General features: G+C 49.7%; 1 protein-coding gene across 2 annotated transcripts in view; it reads left to right on the plus strand.

The window, feature by feature from the left end:
• Positions 1–16,578, plus strand: part of LOC135552072 (trafficking protein particle complex subunit 9-like) — a 310,740-nt gene that overhangs the window by 127,907 nt on the left and 166,255 nt on the right. For both annotated transcript variants that reach the window (XM_064983454.1, XM_064983455.1), the window contains one exon: positions 13,182–13,324. In XM_064983454.1, the coding sequence (XP_064839526.1) occupies positions 13,182–13,324 (143 nt within the window). The remainder of the gene's footprint in view (positions 1–13,181; positions 13,325–16,578) is intronic.

Genomic DNA, 16,578 nt, shown 5'->3' on the forward strand with positions numbered 1-16,578 from the left:
CTCTCTCTCTCGCTGTCTGTCTGTCTGTCTCTCTCTCTCTCTCGCTGTCTGTCTGTCTCTCTCTCTCTCGCTGTCTGTCTGTCTCTCTCTCTCTCGCTGTCTGTCTGTCTCTCTCTCCCTCTCGCTGTCTGTCTCTCTCTCCCTCTCGCTGTCTGTCTCTCTCTCTCTCTCGCTGTCTGTCTCTCTCTCTCTCTCGCTGTCTGTCTCTCTCTCTCTCTCGCTGTCTGTCTCTCTCTCCCTCTCGCTGTCTGTCTCTCTCTCTCTCGCTGTCTGTCTCTCTCTCTCTCGCTGTCTGTCTCTCTCTCTCTCGCTGTCTGTCTCTCTCTTTCTCTCTGTCTCTCTCTGTCTGTCTGTCTGTCTCTCTCTCTTTCTCTCTGTCTCTCTCTCTTTCTCTCTGTCTCTCTCTCTCGTTTTCTCTTCTCTAATGACACTGCAGCAGCTGTGGAACGATTACTAATGTTCTATTGTTTGGAAATTATAGTAGAAGAAGAACCAGGAGAACAACGTACCCTTTTGGGATTCGTAATGATAAATACATTGCCAGTTGCCGCATTACAAACTCATGCACGCGCACACTTTGCAGGGTTAGACCATGTGTATGAAATACCTGAGAACTAAGAGGAAGGAAACAGTATATGCTCAAGGTATGACACAGTCCGGTAACAAAACACCATGTCAAATGAATTATTTTGTCATTAAGGAACCCTCCTCTGTCTTCCAGCCAGGGTTCCTGTGTGTAGTTGTGGCAACAGGGCCCCTGGCCTACAGTACTGTTATTACACTATTGGTCTCAACAAGGACCTCATGAGGGAGGAGGATGGAGAGGAAGGCTTGTCTTCAGGCATGCTGGCGGTGCACTCACTCCATTTCTTTCTCCCTCACTCATTCTCCCTCATCCCTGACTCATCCGACCCCAGAGTCCCCCCTTGCTCGCTCTCCTCTCTCTCTCTACCTGCTGCTCTCTTTGTTCAGTCCTCGCTCCCTCTCTCTCTCTTTCTCTCTCTCTTTGTTCAGTCCTCTTTGCCCCCAGGCTCCCTGAGGACTCTATTTCAATCACACTGGGCTAAAAATAGAGCCCGTCTGTAATGAGGCAATCGTGAGAGGAATAGAATGGGACAATGAAAACACTGACGCTCAGGGACCTCTGGCTAGCCTGAACTGACTGGATGGATTCAGACAAAAACACAATGCATTCTCCCAGTCAGAGCCACAGTCAGTTTGCTTATCTAAAGCTCAGACTCTCTGTAAAGCTATGGAATATGTCTCCATCTACCATAGGCTAGGCTTCTCTCCTTTTAGTAAAAGGGAGTTAGTGCTGAAATGAAACTGCTGTAACACTAGAAGCGCCATAGACCAACATAGAAACTGCGTTTTGAAATCACAAACAGAAACGTATTTCCGGCCTTTTTAGCAGCCACGACCATGTGCTGTAGGATGTTGTTACCCAGACAGGTGCTACTGCCTCTCTGTCTCCTCAAAGAATGGATGGCAAATGGATGAATGGCCGATAATTGTACACATTGCCTCACAATTGAATTTAAATGAAGCCCAACAGAATGACGAGGGTGATTTTAATTTGGAAAGAAAATAGTGTAATGATGAGTTTTTGTTGTCCCTATTTATCAGCGTTCGGCGCTCGTGTTTATCGTATAATTTGACAATATTTTCAGTTGTCAAATTGTACATGAAGAGATGGGGGCATCTTGTAGTTGACAGAGGGGCTTCACTTTATTAAATCCTCACATGCAGGTCAAATGTTTTGATTTCTATATCGGATCAGAAAGATCATATTCCGCAGTTTCTATGACACTTAACTTTTGTCAAATATCCCTGAAAATTCAAGAGGTGCATCTCTATAAATGTAACTTTATCCCAGAATATCTGCACTGTCCATGCGTTCAGCACCTGACCACTCGTACGGCAGCATAGCTTTGGCTACTAAGCAAAGACTAGTAAGATAATACACTTAAAATATTATATTCTGTTTTCTTTTAAATCCATTTTCTTATTTCCACAATGTTTCTTTCGACCTGCCAAAACAAAATTATAGTGGAAATCTTTGTGATGGACTTGAAATGGTGGTGTTGGGTTTTTATTTGTAGCCTAGATTAACATAAACTCATGAAAATGTATTTATGTTCTTTGACATAATTGATTTGATGTACTTTAATGTTACCCAAGACCTTTATAAACGCAAACAATTTGTTATTCTTCCAATAGCATATATGAAATGTATTTATGAGACTTGTTGATGAGTCATTGACTGGAAGTCTAAACAAATAACTATTCTTGTTGTATTTTACATTAGGCATATTTCCACTAATATTTCTTCATGCAATACATGCTTTACAATAGTTTATGCACTATTTATAAAGCATTAATGCTTATGTTTGCGCACCTTGCAGGATGATAAGCATCTGATCCGTATGCTGAACGTTCTCTAGCGGGTACGTATAGACTGAAAGGCCAGGCGGTTAAAAGGATAACATGATACTGCCCCGCTCATGAAATGTATTCATTGTCTGTAGTCTAATCCAACTACTTATCTGAATGAAAATGAACATAGCAAGTAGCCTAGGGATCATAAAGCACAACGCTTTCAACGTTCAAGCATTACTTTAATATGTCTCTATGACAAAGTCCCTGAGATAGCAGGCAGACAAAGCCGTGCATTCAGAGTGCACTCAGCATAACAATAGAGGTGCCTGTGCTCAGAGAGACATAGACTTGTCTGAGCTTTATATGTAACTAGGTTATGTACTGATAAATGATGGGCTACTTATAACAAGTTACATTTTTGTTGTTGTGAAAAAGCGATATCTGCAGTATAGTTTGAGGCCTCCTTGTTGTATCCAAACACAGACTCCCAGAGTCACATCTCTGATGCAGTGTCGTGTTGCTGCAGTACTTGGCAGCGTCCCGTCCGGATCGGTCTCTCTGCCTCTGTTGTTGGAAGTAATTAAACCGCTGTCCTGGACATCACCATATTCCAGCCAGGTCGTCATTGAACATAATCATTTCCACGGCCTATCAGAACCACACTATGCTCCACACGCTGCCCTGGCTGCCAGCTGAGGTGGCATGGTTTAGGCTGCTCAGTCCCCTGTTACTGGGAGAAACCATGGGGTTGTTCCTGGGTTTGGGCTCACGAAGATACCCTTTGTCCCTTTTTATGAAAGGTTCCGTCTCTCTGGCTCTGACTCTCTCTCCCTCACGTCTTTGTGGCGACAGACAGGGACATAGAAACACAAAGGGGTGAGAGACGTGCCTGCAGAAAGCAGCAGGCGCTTGAGACAGACAGCCCAAGTTGAGCTGAACTTTGGTCCTAGTCTCCACTGTGTCTAGATAACGGTAATAACTCCAAAGGACAAATATAATTGTACTGCAGTTCTTCCACAATCTCACCAGACTTGGTAAAAAAAAAAAACACTGGTGTTGAATGTCATCATCTCTCGAGAAAGGAGAGAGAGCGGGGGCCAATTTGAAATGATCAAATTGCATAGAAGGCTGCTACTGTTATAACCCTTTCCCCATAGCTGTTTTATTTTGTGCCTCTTCCTGTCAGGCAATCTCTTTTTCAGTCTCTCTCCTTTTTTATTTATTCATGAAATGAAATGTTTTTCTTTTTGGTTTCAAAAGATATGTTCCCCATCAGTGTGCTAGTTGGTTAGTCCCAGGCAGGGCAGATGGATGGATAGAAACAGGGCCACATCACACTGCACTTCTGAACAGAGCAGAACCAGAAGAACCCTGTCTGCCTAATAATCCTTAACATACCGATGGCTGGATGTTAAGCAGCCAGCCTAGCAACCAATCAATGCACTGCCCCAGGCAGGGTTTCTTCTTGCTCCTGCTTTAGGATAGTCTCTGCGGAGTCACCACAAAACATAACATCCACTTTTCAAGGATACAGTATTTTCATCCTCACTTCCATTCCACCAGAAAAACGGAAGTGGGACCTCTGCTCAGGTGTGTTTCTAAGCCACGTTAGGTTACCTATAGGACTGCAGGGATGCAGAGACTCAGGGCCATGATGCTGGAATACAGATCAGGGTTGTCTGAGTTGTCTGTCCTGGTTTAATGGGAAGAGAATAGCACCAGATGTCAAGAGGCAGAGTAGTGCTACTAGCCTAAGATTTGTCCTGCTTTTAGTTTCTACTCAGTTCTGTAGAGTTGACAAAAAAATACAATTCATGATGAATTCCAGATTCTCTGCTGACATTTTGCATCTCTCAGACATAACTACAGTATGCTGGATCATGTCCATCAGAGGTCAGTGTAGTCACTGAGGATCTCTGGTTGTGTGTCCATCTGCATGCTGTCTCTGATAGACCCTTCCCTACAGCCATACCAGCTATTTGTGGCCTCGCGACAGCTTGACGTTCTCACACCTCTGTTGGACTCATGAGGATGATTCACAAGGAGACCATCTGACAAACTAGGAAAGTTTTCCACCACATCCACAAGCAGCACTGTAGTGACTTTTGTAGTGATTATTGAAGAAGTGCAAGGAAGCCTTGAACAATCTCAGTGTGGTGTAAGCCAGGCATTGGGTGGATAAACCATACAGGACTACAATGTCTCAAACTGCGCAGCAACAGCCCTGGTGTAAGGGGACCAAAAATAGCTCAAAAACAGTGACAATGGTAGGCAAGGATTCTGTCAAGGAGAAATATTGGAGCATATATAGCTAGCATAGCAACTTAACCTGAACTGCTCTCCTCGACCTCAATCAACCAGAATAACTATCTGGACCAGGAACAAACTGTCCCATTCACAGACGTCCGGACATTTCTGTTTGACTGTTGCGGTCAGTCTGCATGCAGCCACTCACCGAAGGGTCAATTAAGGTCATTTAGGATCTGACTCTGATGTGGAACTTATGAGAGCAAGGAGGGAAGACTTGTAAGAAGTGGCTGAGAAAGCTACATTTCTGCAGGTTTACTACTATAGGAGGGTGTACTGCTATAGGAGGGTGTACTGCTGTAGGAGGGTGTACTGCTGTAGGAGGGTGTACTGCTGTAGGAGGGTGTACTGCTGTAGGAGGGTGTACTGCTGTAGGAGGGTGTACTGCTGTAGGAGGGTGTACTGCTGTAGGAGGGTGTACTGCTGTAGGAGGGTGTACTGCTGTAGGAGGGTGTACTGCTGTAGGAGGGTGTACTGCTGTAGGAGGGTGTACTGCTGTAGGAGGGTGTACTGCTGTAGGAGGGTGTACTGCTGTAGGAGGGTGTACTGCTGTAGGAGGGTGTACTGCTGTAGGAGGGTGTACTGCAGTAGGAGGGTGTACTGCAGTAGGAGGGTGTACTGCTGTAGGAGGGTGTACTGCTGTAGGAGGGTGTACTGCTGTAGGAGGGTGTACTGCTGTAGGAGGGTGTACTGCTGTAGGAGGGTGTACTGCTGTAGGAGGGTGTACTGCTGTAGGAGGGGTGTACTGCTGTAGGAGGGGTGTACTGCTGTAGGAGGGGTGTACTGCTGTAGGAGGGGTGTACTGCTGTAGGAGGGGTGTACTGCTGTAGGAGGGGTGTACTGCTGTAGGAGGGGTGTACTGCTGTAGGAGGGGTGTACTGCTGTAGGAGGGGTGTACTGCTGTAGGAGGGGTGTACTGCTGTAGGAGGGGTGTACTGCTGTAGGAGGGGTGTACTGCTGTAGGAGGGGTGTAGTGGTGTAGGAGGGGTGTAGTGGTGTAGGAGGGTGTAGTGGTGTAGGAGGGTGTAGTGGTGTAGGAGGGTGTAGTGGTGTAGGAGGGTGTAGTGGTGTAGGAGGGTGTAGTGGTGTAGGAGGGTGTAGTGGTATAGGAGGGTGTAGTGGTATAGGAGGGTGTAGTGCTATAGGAGGGTGTAGTGCTATAGGAGGGTGTAGTGCTATAGGAGGGTGTAGTGCTATAGGAGGGTGTAGTGCTATAGGAGGGTGTAGTGCTATAGGAGGGTGTAGTGCTATAGGAGGGTGTAGTGCTATAGGAGGGTGTAGTGCTATAGGAGGGTGTAGTGCTATAGGAGGGTGTAGTGCTATAGGAGGGTGTACTAATGCAGGGGAGAGTGTGGCATTGCTCCAGTTAACCATGCAGTCCAGACCAGCGTTTCTTCCATAGAACCCATCTCCTCCCCTCCCAGCCAGCTCCAATAAACACCAATTTGCGCACATAGCTGGAGTTTAAGACATCTCCAATTCATGACATACGCAGCTTCTTCATTTCACCAGGTACTTGGAGATGTGCTGAGTCTGGTCGAAAGCTACCTAACAGCTACCTAACAGCTACCTAACAGTGCTTGACAAAGTAACACCACTTCCTAACAATAATTAAGGCAGGGGACTTTAACTGCTTCCCATACAGGCCATCCTATAAGGCGATGTGCTCCTTAAAGAAAAGTAACATTTTCAATTATGGAAAGACAGAAGGCATTACAGGCATGGAGCACTAAGTGCCTTCCTCATTCAGTAAGGCCATTACAGTTAAGTTATTCGCTGGTTTAGGGAGAGAAGATGGGGAGGGGGAAAGAAGAGAGAGGGAGAGAGAAGATGGGGAGGGGGAATGAAGAGGGGAGGGGGAAAGAAGAGAGAGGGAGAGAGAGGAGATGGGAGGGGGAAAGAAGAGAGGGAGAGAGAAGATGGGGAGGGGGAAAGAAGAGAGAGGGACAGAGAAGATGGGGAGGGGGAATGAAGAGGGGGAGGGGGAAAGAAGAGAGAGGGACAGAGAAGATGGGGAGGGGGAATGAAGAGGGGAGGGGGAAAGAAGAGAGAGGGAGAGAGAGGAGATGGGAGGGGGAAAGAAGAGAGAGGGAGAGAGAGGAGATGGGAGGGGGAAAGAAGAGAGAGAGAGGGAGAGAAGATGGGGAGGGGGGAGAGAGAGGGAGAGAAGATGGGGAGGGGGAAAGAGAGAGAAGATGGGGAGGGGGAAAAGAGAGAAGATGGGGAGGGGGAAAGAAGAGAGGGAGAGAGAAGATGGGGAGGGGGAATGAAGAGAGAGAGAGAGAGAAGAGATGGGGAGGGGAAAGAAGAGAGAGGGAGAGAGAAGGTGGGGAGGGGGAATGAAGAGAGAGGGAGAGAGAAGATGGGGAGGGGGAATGAGAGAGAGGGAGAGAGAGATGGGGAGGGGGAAAGAGAGAGAGAAAATGGGGAGGGGGAAAGAAGAGAGGGAGAGAGAAGATGGGGAGGGGGAATGAAGAGAGGGAGAGAGAAGATGGGGAGGGGGAATGAAGAGAGAGGGAGAGAGAGATGGGGAGGGGGAAAGAGAGAGAAAATGGGGAGGGGGAAAGAAGAGAGGAGAGAGAAGATGGGGAGGGGGAATGAAGAGAGAGGGAGAGAGAGATGGGGAGGGGGAAAGAGAGAGAGAAAATGGGGAGGGGGAAAGAAGAGAGGGAGAGAGAAGATGGGGAGGGGGAATGAAGAGAGAGAGAGAAGAGATGGGGAGGGGGAATGAAGAGAGAGAGAGAGAAGAGATGGGGAGGGGGAAAGAAGAGAGAGGGAGAGAGAGAAGGTGGGGATGGGAATGAAGAGAGAGAGAGAGAGAAGATGGGGAGGGGGGATGAAGAGAGGAGGGGGAGGGGGAATGAAGAGAGGGAGGGGGAAAGAAGATGGGGATGGGAATGAAGAGAGAGAAGATGGGGAGGGGGAGGATGGGGAGGGGGAATGAAGAGAGAGGGAGAGAGAGAAGATGGGGAGGATGGGGAGGGGGAATGAAGAGAGAGGGAGAGAGAAGATGGGGAGGGGAAAGAGAGAGAGGGAGAGAGAGAAGATGGGGAGGGGGAATGAAGAGAGAGAGATGGGGAGGGGGAATGAAGAGAGAGGGAGAGAGAGAAGGTGGGGAGGGGGAATGAAGAGAGAGGGAGAGAGAAGAGGGGGAGGGGGAATGAAGAGAGAGTTGAGAGAGAGAAGATGGGGAGGGGGAAAGAAGAGAGGGAGAGAGATGGGGAGGTGGAATGAAGAGAGAGGGAGAGAGAGAAGATGGGGAGGGGGAATGAAGAGAGGGAGAGAGAGATGGGGAGGGGGAAAGAAGAGAGAGGGAGAGAGAGAAGATGGGGATGGGAATGAAGAGAGAGAGAGAGAGAAGATGGGGAGGGGGATGAAGAGAGGAGGGGGAGGGGGAATGAAGAGAGGGAGGGGGAAAGAAGATGGGGATGGGAATGAAGAGAGAGAAGATGGGGAGGGGGAGGATGGGGAGGGGGAATGAAGAGAGAGGGAGAGAGAGAAGATGGGGAGGATGGGGAGGGGGAATGAAGAGAGAGGGAGAGAGAAGATGGGGAGGGGAGAGAGAGAGAGGGAGAGAGAGAAGATGGGGAGGGGGAATGAAGAGAGAGAGATGGGGAGGGGGAATGAAGAGAGAGGGAGAGAGAGAAGGTGGGGAGGGGGAATGAAGAGAGAGGGAGAGAGAAGAGGGGGAGGGGGAATGAAGAGAGAGTTGAGAGAGAGAAGATGGGGAGGGGGAAAGAAGAGAGGGAGAGAGATGGGGAGGTGGAATGAAGAGAGAGGGAGAGAGAGAAGATGGGGAGGGGGAATGAAGAGAGGAGGGGGAAAGAAGAGAGAGGGAGAGAAGATGGGGAGGGGAATGAAGAGAGGAGGGGGAATGAAGAGAGGACCAGGAGGGGGAATGAAGAGAGGACCGGGAGGGGGAATGAAGAGAGAGAGAGAGAAGATGAGGATGGGGAGGGGGAATGAAGAGAGAGGGGAGGATGGGGAGGGGGAATGAAGAGAGAGGGAGAGAGAGAGAAGATGGGGAGGTGGAGGGGGAATGAAGAGAGAGGGAGAGAGAGAAGATGGGGAGGGGGAATGAAGAGAGGGGGAGAGAGAATGAAGAGAGAAGGGGAGGGGGAATGAAGAGAGAGGGGGGGGAATGAAGAGAGAGGGGAGGGGGAAAGAAGAGAGGAGGGGGAAGGGGAGGGGGAAATAAGAGAGAGGGAGGGAGAGAGAGACGAGATGGGAGGGGTAAAGAAGAGAGAGGGAGAGAGAGAAGACTGGGAGGGGGAAAGAAGAGGGGAGGGGGAGGGGGAAAGAAGAGGGGAGGGGGAAAGAAGAGGGGAGGGGGAGGGGGAAAGAAGAGAGGGAGAGAGAGAGGAGATGGGGGGGAAAGAAGAGAGAGGGAGAGAGAGGAGATGGGAGGGGAAAGAAGAGAGAGGGAGAGAGAGGAGATGGGAGGGGAAAGAAGAGAGAGGGAGAGAGAGAAGATGGGGAGTGGGAAAGAAGAGAGAGGGAGAGAGAAGATGGGGAGGGGGAAAGAGAGAGAGGGAGAGAGAGAAGATGGAGAGGGGGAATGAAGAGAGAAGATGGGGAGGGGGAATGAAGAGAGAGTTAGAGAGAGAAAATGGGGAGGGGGAAAGAAGAGAGAGAAGATGGGGAGGGGGAATGAAGAGAGAGGGAGAGAGAAGATGGGGAGGGGGAATGAAGAGAGAGGGAGAGAGAAGATGGGGAGGGGGAATGAAGAGAGGAGGGGGAGGGGGAAAGAAGAGAGAGGTTGAGAGAACATGGGGAGGGGGAATGAAGAGAGGACGGGGAGGGGGAAAGAAGAGGGAGGGAGAGAGAGATGGGGAGGGGGAAAGAAGAGAGAGGGAGAGAGAGGAGATGGGGAGGGGGAATGAAGAGAGAGGGAGAGAGAGGAGATGGGGAGGGGGAAAGAAGAGAGAGGGAGAGAGAGAAGATGGGGAGTGGGAAAGAAGAGAGAGGGAGAGAGAAGATGGGGAGGGGGAAAGAGAGAGAGGGAGAGAGAGAAGATGGAGAGGGGGAATGAAGAGAGAAGATGGGGAGGGGGAATGAAGAGAGAGGGAGAGAGAAGATGGGGAGGGGGAATGAAGAGAGAGTTAGAGAGAGAAAATGGGGAGGGGGAAAGAAGAGAGAGAAGATGGGGAGGGGGAATGAAGAGAGAGGGAGAGAGAAGATGGGGAGGGGGAATGAAAGAGGAGGGGGAGGGGGAAAGAAGAGAGAGGTTGAGAGAACATGGGGAGGGGGAATGAAGAGAGGACGGGGAGGGGGAAAGAAGAGGGAGGGAGAGAGAGATGGGGAGGGGGAAAGAAGAGAGAGGGAGAGAGAGGAGATGGGGAGGGGGAATGAAGAGAGAGGGAGAGAGAGGAGATGGGGAGGGGGAATGAAGAGGGAAGGAGAGAGAGAAGATGGTGAGGGGGAATGAAGAGAGAGAGAGGGAGAGAGAGAAGATGGGGAGTGGGAAAGAAGAGAGAGAGAGAGAGAGAAGATGGGGAGGGGGAAAGAGAGAGAGGGAGAGAGAGAAGATGGAGAGGGGGAATGAAGAGAGAAGATGGTGAGGGGGAATGAAGAGAGAGGGAGAGAGAGAAGATGGTGAGGGGGAATGAAGAGAGAGGGAGAGAGAGAAGATGGGGTGGGGGAAAGAAGAGAGAGGGAGAGAGAGAGAAGAGCGGGGGGGGTGGCTCGATCAGTGATATGATCTTTTAGAGAGTGTGTCTGGAAGGAAGTATCCGAGAGGTGGAATAACAAACAGACCACACTTCCTCTCCATCACCCCTGTCATCTACCTCCGCCCCCTCCCTCCATCCCCTCCATATCTCCTCAGAAGTCGTGCCTGGCTCATTGGCACCTACACCGTTACAAACCGGACCATCTGGCTGCCCAGCCAACCAACAGTCCCGCCCTACAAACAGGACGTTTTACATTCTTTTTCCCCTGACTAGGTCTGTGTGTCTGTCTGTCTCTGCCGTGACTAGGTCTGTGTGTCTGTCTGTCTCTGCCGTGACTAGGTCTGTGTGTCTGTCTGTCTCTGCCGTGACTAGGTTTGTGTGTCTGTCTGTCTCTGCCGTGTGTCTGTCTGTCTCTGCCGTGACTAGATCTGTGTGTCTCTGCCGTGACTAGGTCTGTGTGTCTCTGCCGTGACTAGGTCTGTGTGTCTCTGCCGTGACTAGGTCTGTGTGTCTCTGCCGTGACTAGGTCTGTGTGTCTCTGCCGTGACTAGGTCTGTGTGTCTCTTCCGTGACTAGGTCTGTGTGTCTCTGCCGTGACTAGGTCTGTGTGTCCCTGCCGTGACTAGGTCTGTGTGTCTCTGCCGTGACTAGGTCTGTGTGTCTCTGCCGTGACTAGGTCTGTGTGTCTCTGCCGTGACTAGGTCTGTGTGTCTGTCTGTGCCACGTCTCTCACTAGGACTGTTTCCATCTTTACCGTGTGGGTCATCAGCCTCCTCCCACAACATGGTCCTCCTGCAACCTCCCTGTTGTAATACAACCTCATTTACATCACGCTCACACCAGACCCCTCCACAATGAGCCCTGCATGTTAAACAGCAGTGACCGTCTTTGTCTCGCATCGCCTGTACATATGTGTCAGCCTTCTGCACGGTATAACTCTGTGTCTCAATGAAATAACCAATTCATCAAAAGTGATTCAATGTATTTTGTGTGTTCACTAATTCACTTAGTTAAGGAGAAATCTAGTTATTTGCAGCTGGAGAGAGGAGGAGAGAGGGGGAGAGAGAGGAGGAGAGGGAGGGGGTAGAGGAGGAGAGAACAGGAGGGGGTAGAGGAGGAGAGAACAGGAGGGGGTAGAGGAGGAGGGGGTAGAGGAGGAGGGGGTAGAGGAGGAGGGGGAGAGGAGGAGGGGGAGGAGAGAACAGGAGGGGGAGAGGAGGAGAGAACAGGAGGGGGAGAGGAGGAGAGAACAGGAGAGGGAGGGGGAGAACAGGAGGGGGAGAGGAGGAGAGAACAGGAGGAGAGGGAGGGGGAGAACAGGAGGGGGAGAGGAGGAGAGAACAGGAGGAGAGGGAGGGGGAGAACAGGAGGAGAGGGAGGGGGAGAACAGGAGGGGGAGAGGAGGAGAGAACAGGAGGAGAGAGGGGGAGAGAGGAGAGAGTGAGGGAGGGGGAGAGAACAGGAGAGAGAGTGGGAGAGGAGAGAAGGGAGGAGAGAACAGGAGAGAGGGGGAGAGGAGAGGAGGAGAGAACAGGAGAGAGGAGAAGGGAGGGGGAGAGGAGGAGAGAACAGGAGAGAGGAGAGAACAGGAGAGATGAGAGGGGGAACCAGATAAGATCTTGTCAAGCAAGAGAGAGAGGGGCATCTGTCCCTCTGGCTGAAGGACACACACAGACATGCGTGACCAGGAGAGAGAGGGCCATGTGTGCCTCAGACACGATACGGTGGCTCTTTTACATAACAACCCCAGGGCCATGGGCATGTGGTGCACCATTTAACACAGGAAGAGAGGAGGAGGAGGAAGGATGATGGACCGTCTTAGACACCATCTCTTTGGGGTTAAGCCTTTCGCTTGGGCTATTCTGAAAGCGTGCATTGAGCCATGAAGGTGATGTGTAGTCAGGCCTTCCACAGAGGAGACGGCCAGGGGAAATGGAGCTGAAAGTCACTGGCTCCATACTGAGGGATGATCACTCTGGATGAGGTTAAAGATTCATGGACAGGCAGATGGACAGAGAAACATGATGAAAACCTGTTCGTACCTGGTCTGTGTTTACAGGCACTGCATGTACACACACAGAAATACACACACACACACGCGCGAGCATGCGCTTGGCCTAGCTCAATGGATTACACACATGGGTTGAGGGCCAGTCAGCCTTCAATGTAAACAAAGGCTCGTGTTTACATGTACGCACACACAACCTTACACGCACACACACTCACTTACACACACACACCTTTTCCCAAATATATTGTATAAATATCGAGAGAAGCCTCAAGACACTAATAACCCTCCTTTTCACTCCACTCTTGATTACACATCAGAACACGTTTTTGTGTGTTTATTTTGTCATCAGACATTTTTTGGCATTTCAGCTTAGATTAAGTCTCCTTCTGCTCACAGTTGAGGAGAAAAATAGAGTCTGTGATTGGCTTGTCACCTTTGACCCCAGACACACAGGTTTACTCTTCCATGCAGGATTTCATAGAAACTGCTGGACCATCTCAACAGGTTAAATTTATCCAAGGCATTTTGTGAACCGCGCTTAGCTTTGACCTTCGACCTTCATCATTGAGTTACGGATTAATGCTCTGCACTCCATCTTAGAATAGCCTTGTCTAAAATGAGATTTATCCATCTTTCTTTCCTATTTCTCCATCTTTCTCTCTCTCTCTCTCTCTCTCTCTCTCTCTCTCTCTCTCTCTCTCTCTCTCTCTCTCTCTCTCTCTCTCTCTCTCTCTCTCTCTCTCTCTCTCTCTCTCTCTCTCTCTCTCTCTCTCTCTCTCTCTCTCTCTCTCTCTCTCTCTCTCTCTCTCCAGACGTTGGAAGCTGTGATGACGTTCAAGTACTCGGGGGGAGCAGGCAAGGTGGAGGGCTACTATCGGGACCTGACCCTGGGAGTGCATGTTGACATAGAACCCTCTGTGTTCTTCACCAGAGTCAGCACACTACCAGCCACCAGGTAAACAGTCATTTGTTGTACTAAAACTTGATTAACTATCACATCTGGGGAGCGGCGAAAAGAGAGCAAACATTAAGACTACCCTCTTCCTCTGGGTTAAGTGCATAGACAGACGGTCGACATCACTGTCCCAACAACTCCCCGCAAACACAGAACCAGCACACTAAGTTGTCTGAACTTTGACCCAATGTTGCAGTGTTTGCTGGGCTGTTACTTCTGTTCCATTAACTGGATGTTTCTGCTTCTCTTCTCCTGCTGTATCCTTCATTCCTCCCCTCAGCAGTCATCTAACCGACTCCTAGTACTGTTTGTCCTGGTTCTCTCTGTCTTATTAGTAAGATCGCTGTGTTTGTTGTGTTTTTCCATCTTGACTGGGTAAACACATCGCGCCAGATCACCTCGGTCCCACTCCCTGTTCCTGTTCCTGTACCCAGCAGACGAGACCAGACTAGACCAGGGCTCTGCTCTGCTTAGTGGCATTATTGTCGCTGTACTGATGGGGAATCTGAAAGATGGTATTTCTACTGACAGGCCGAGGTGGAAAAGATGGATATTCTCTCTCTCTCTCTGTCTCTCTCTTTTTCTGTCTCCTCGTTCTCTCCTCCCGCCGCCTTGTCATCTCCCCGGCTTTTTGGAAAAAGCCAGGGTGTGGAAGCGAGGGAGACAGATCGTACCCCAGTTATCGCCACTTGAGGTGAATCATTAGCTGTAATAATATCTGCAGTTTAACCAATCCGTCTTTCTCTCGATCTTTCTGCTCTCTGGTGATAAATCTCTCTTCTCTCCTCCGCTCAGCTCTGCAGTCACTATAGTCTTGTCACGCCTCCTTTTTCTCCTTCCATCCGTCCCCCATAGATCTGCCTCTCCCTTGCCCCCCCCCCCGTCCTCTTTCCTCCACCAACCATCATTTCTCCCCATCAGACACAGTAGGTTTGTAGATCTTGCTCCTCTATACCTGAGTCTCTATGTATTTTTCTGTAGCGCTGCTTCGTTGTCTCAGAAAGGAAAGATGTTCCCTCTGTATGTCTGTGTATAGTATCCCAGCAGTACGGTCTTTCTCTTAGTTTTTATGGCAGAAAAGTTGCCGTTAATTGAGAGGTGATTCTCTGAGAAAATCCGTAATTCTCTAAGAAAGGAGAGAGGTGAGAGAGGAGAGCGATCTCTTTCTGTCCTGAAAAAGGAATGTGAATGAAACCTGCCTCACCCTTTCCTTCCGGCGCCGACAGAGATGGCCGCCTCGCTTCACGTTCCTAGGAAACTATGCAGTTTTTTGTTTTTTTTACGTGTTATTTCGTACATTAGTACCCCAGGTCATCTTAGGTTTCATTACATACAGTCGAGAAGAACTACTGAATATAAGATCAGCGTCAACTCACCATCAGTACGACCAAGAATATGACTTTCGCGAAGCGGATCCTGTGTTCTGCCTTTCAACCAGGACAACGGAACGGATCCCAGCCGGCGACCCAAAAAAACCGACTTCGTAAAAGAGGGAAACAAGGCGGTCTTCTGGTCAGACTACGGAGACGGGCACATCGTGCCCCACTTCCTAGCATTCTTCTCTCCAATGTCCAGTCTCTTGACAACAAGGTTGATGAAATCCGAGCAAGGATAGCATTCCAGAGGGACATCAGAGACTGTAACGTTCTTTGCTTCACGGAAACATGGCTCACTGGAGAGACGCTCTCGGATGCGGTGCAGCCAGCGGGTTTCTCCACACATCGCGCCGACAGAAACAAACACCTTTCTGGTAAGAAGAGTGGTGGGGGCGTATGCCTTATGGCTAACGAGACGTGGTGTGATCACAGAAACATACAGGAACTCAAATCCTTCTGTTCACCTAATTTAGAATTCCTCACAATCAAATGTAGACCGCATTATCTACTAAGAGAATTATCTTTGATTATAATCACAGCCGTATATATTCCCCCCCCCAAGCAGACACATCGATGGCTCTGAACTAACTTTATTTGACCCTTTGCAAACTGGAATCCATACATCCTGAGGCTGCATTCATTGTTGCTAGGGATTTTAACAAGGCTAATCTGAAAACAAGACTCCCTAAAATGTATCAGCATATCGATTGCGCCACCAGGGCTGGCAAAACCTTGGATCACTGTTATTCTAACTTCCGCGACGCATATAAGGCCCTGCCCCGCCCCCCTTTCGGAAAAGCTGACCACGACTCCATTTTGCTGATCCCTGCCTACAGACAGAAACTAAAACAAGAAGTTCCCACGCTGAGGTCTGCCCAACGCTGGTCCGACCAAGCTGATTCCACACTCCAAGACTGCTTCCATCACGCGGACTCGGACATGTTTCGTATTGCGTCAGGCAACAACATTGACGAATACGCTGATTCGGTGTGCGAGTTCATTAGAAGGTGCGTTGAATATGTCGTTCCCATAGCAACGATTAAAACATTCCCTAACCAGAAACCGTGGATTGATGGCAGCATTCGCGTGAAACTGAAAGCGCGAACCACTGCTTTTAATCAGAGCAAGGTGACTGGTAACATGACCGAATACAAACAGTGCAGCTATTCCCTCCGTAAGGCTATCAAACAAGCTAAGCGTCAGTATAGAGACAAAGTAGAATCTCAATTCAACGGCTCAGACACAAGAGGCATGTGGCAGGGTCTACAGTCAATCACGGACTACAAGATGAAATCCAGCTCAGTCACGGACCAGTATGTCTTGCTCCCAGGCAGACTAAATAAATTTTTTGCCCGCTTTGAGGACAATACAGTGCCACTGACACGGCCTGCAATGGAAACATGCGGTCTCTCCTTCACTGCAGCAGAGGTGAGTAAAACATTTGAACGTGTTAACCCTCGCAAGGCTGCAGGCCCAGACGGCATCCCCAGCCGCGCCCTCAGAGCATGCGCAGACCAGCTGGCTGGTGTGTTTACGGACATATTCAATCAATCCCTATACCAGTCTGCTGTTCCCACATGCTTCAAGAGGGCCACCATTGTTCCTGTTCCCAAGAAAGCTAAGGTAACTGAGCTAAACGACTACCGCCCCGTAGCACTCACTTCCGTCATCATGAAGTGCTTTGAGAGACTAGTCAAGGACCATATCACCTCCACCCTACCTGACACCCTAGACCCACTCCAATTTGCTTACCGCCCAAATAGGTCCACAGACGATGCAATCTCAACCACACTGCACACTGCCCTAACCCATCTGGACAAGAGGAATACCTATGTGAGAATGCTGTTCATCGACTACAGCTCGGCATTTAACACCATA

Source organism: Oncorhynchus masou, chromosome 13 (genome assembly GCF_036934945.1).
Source record: "Oncorhynchus masou masou isolate Uvic2021 chromosome 13, UVic_Omas_1.1, whole genome shotgun sequence".
Classification (NCBI taxonomy): domain Eukaryota; kingdom Metazoa; phylum Chordata; class Actinopteri; order Salmoniformes; family Salmonidae; genus Oncorhynchus; species Oncorhynchus masou.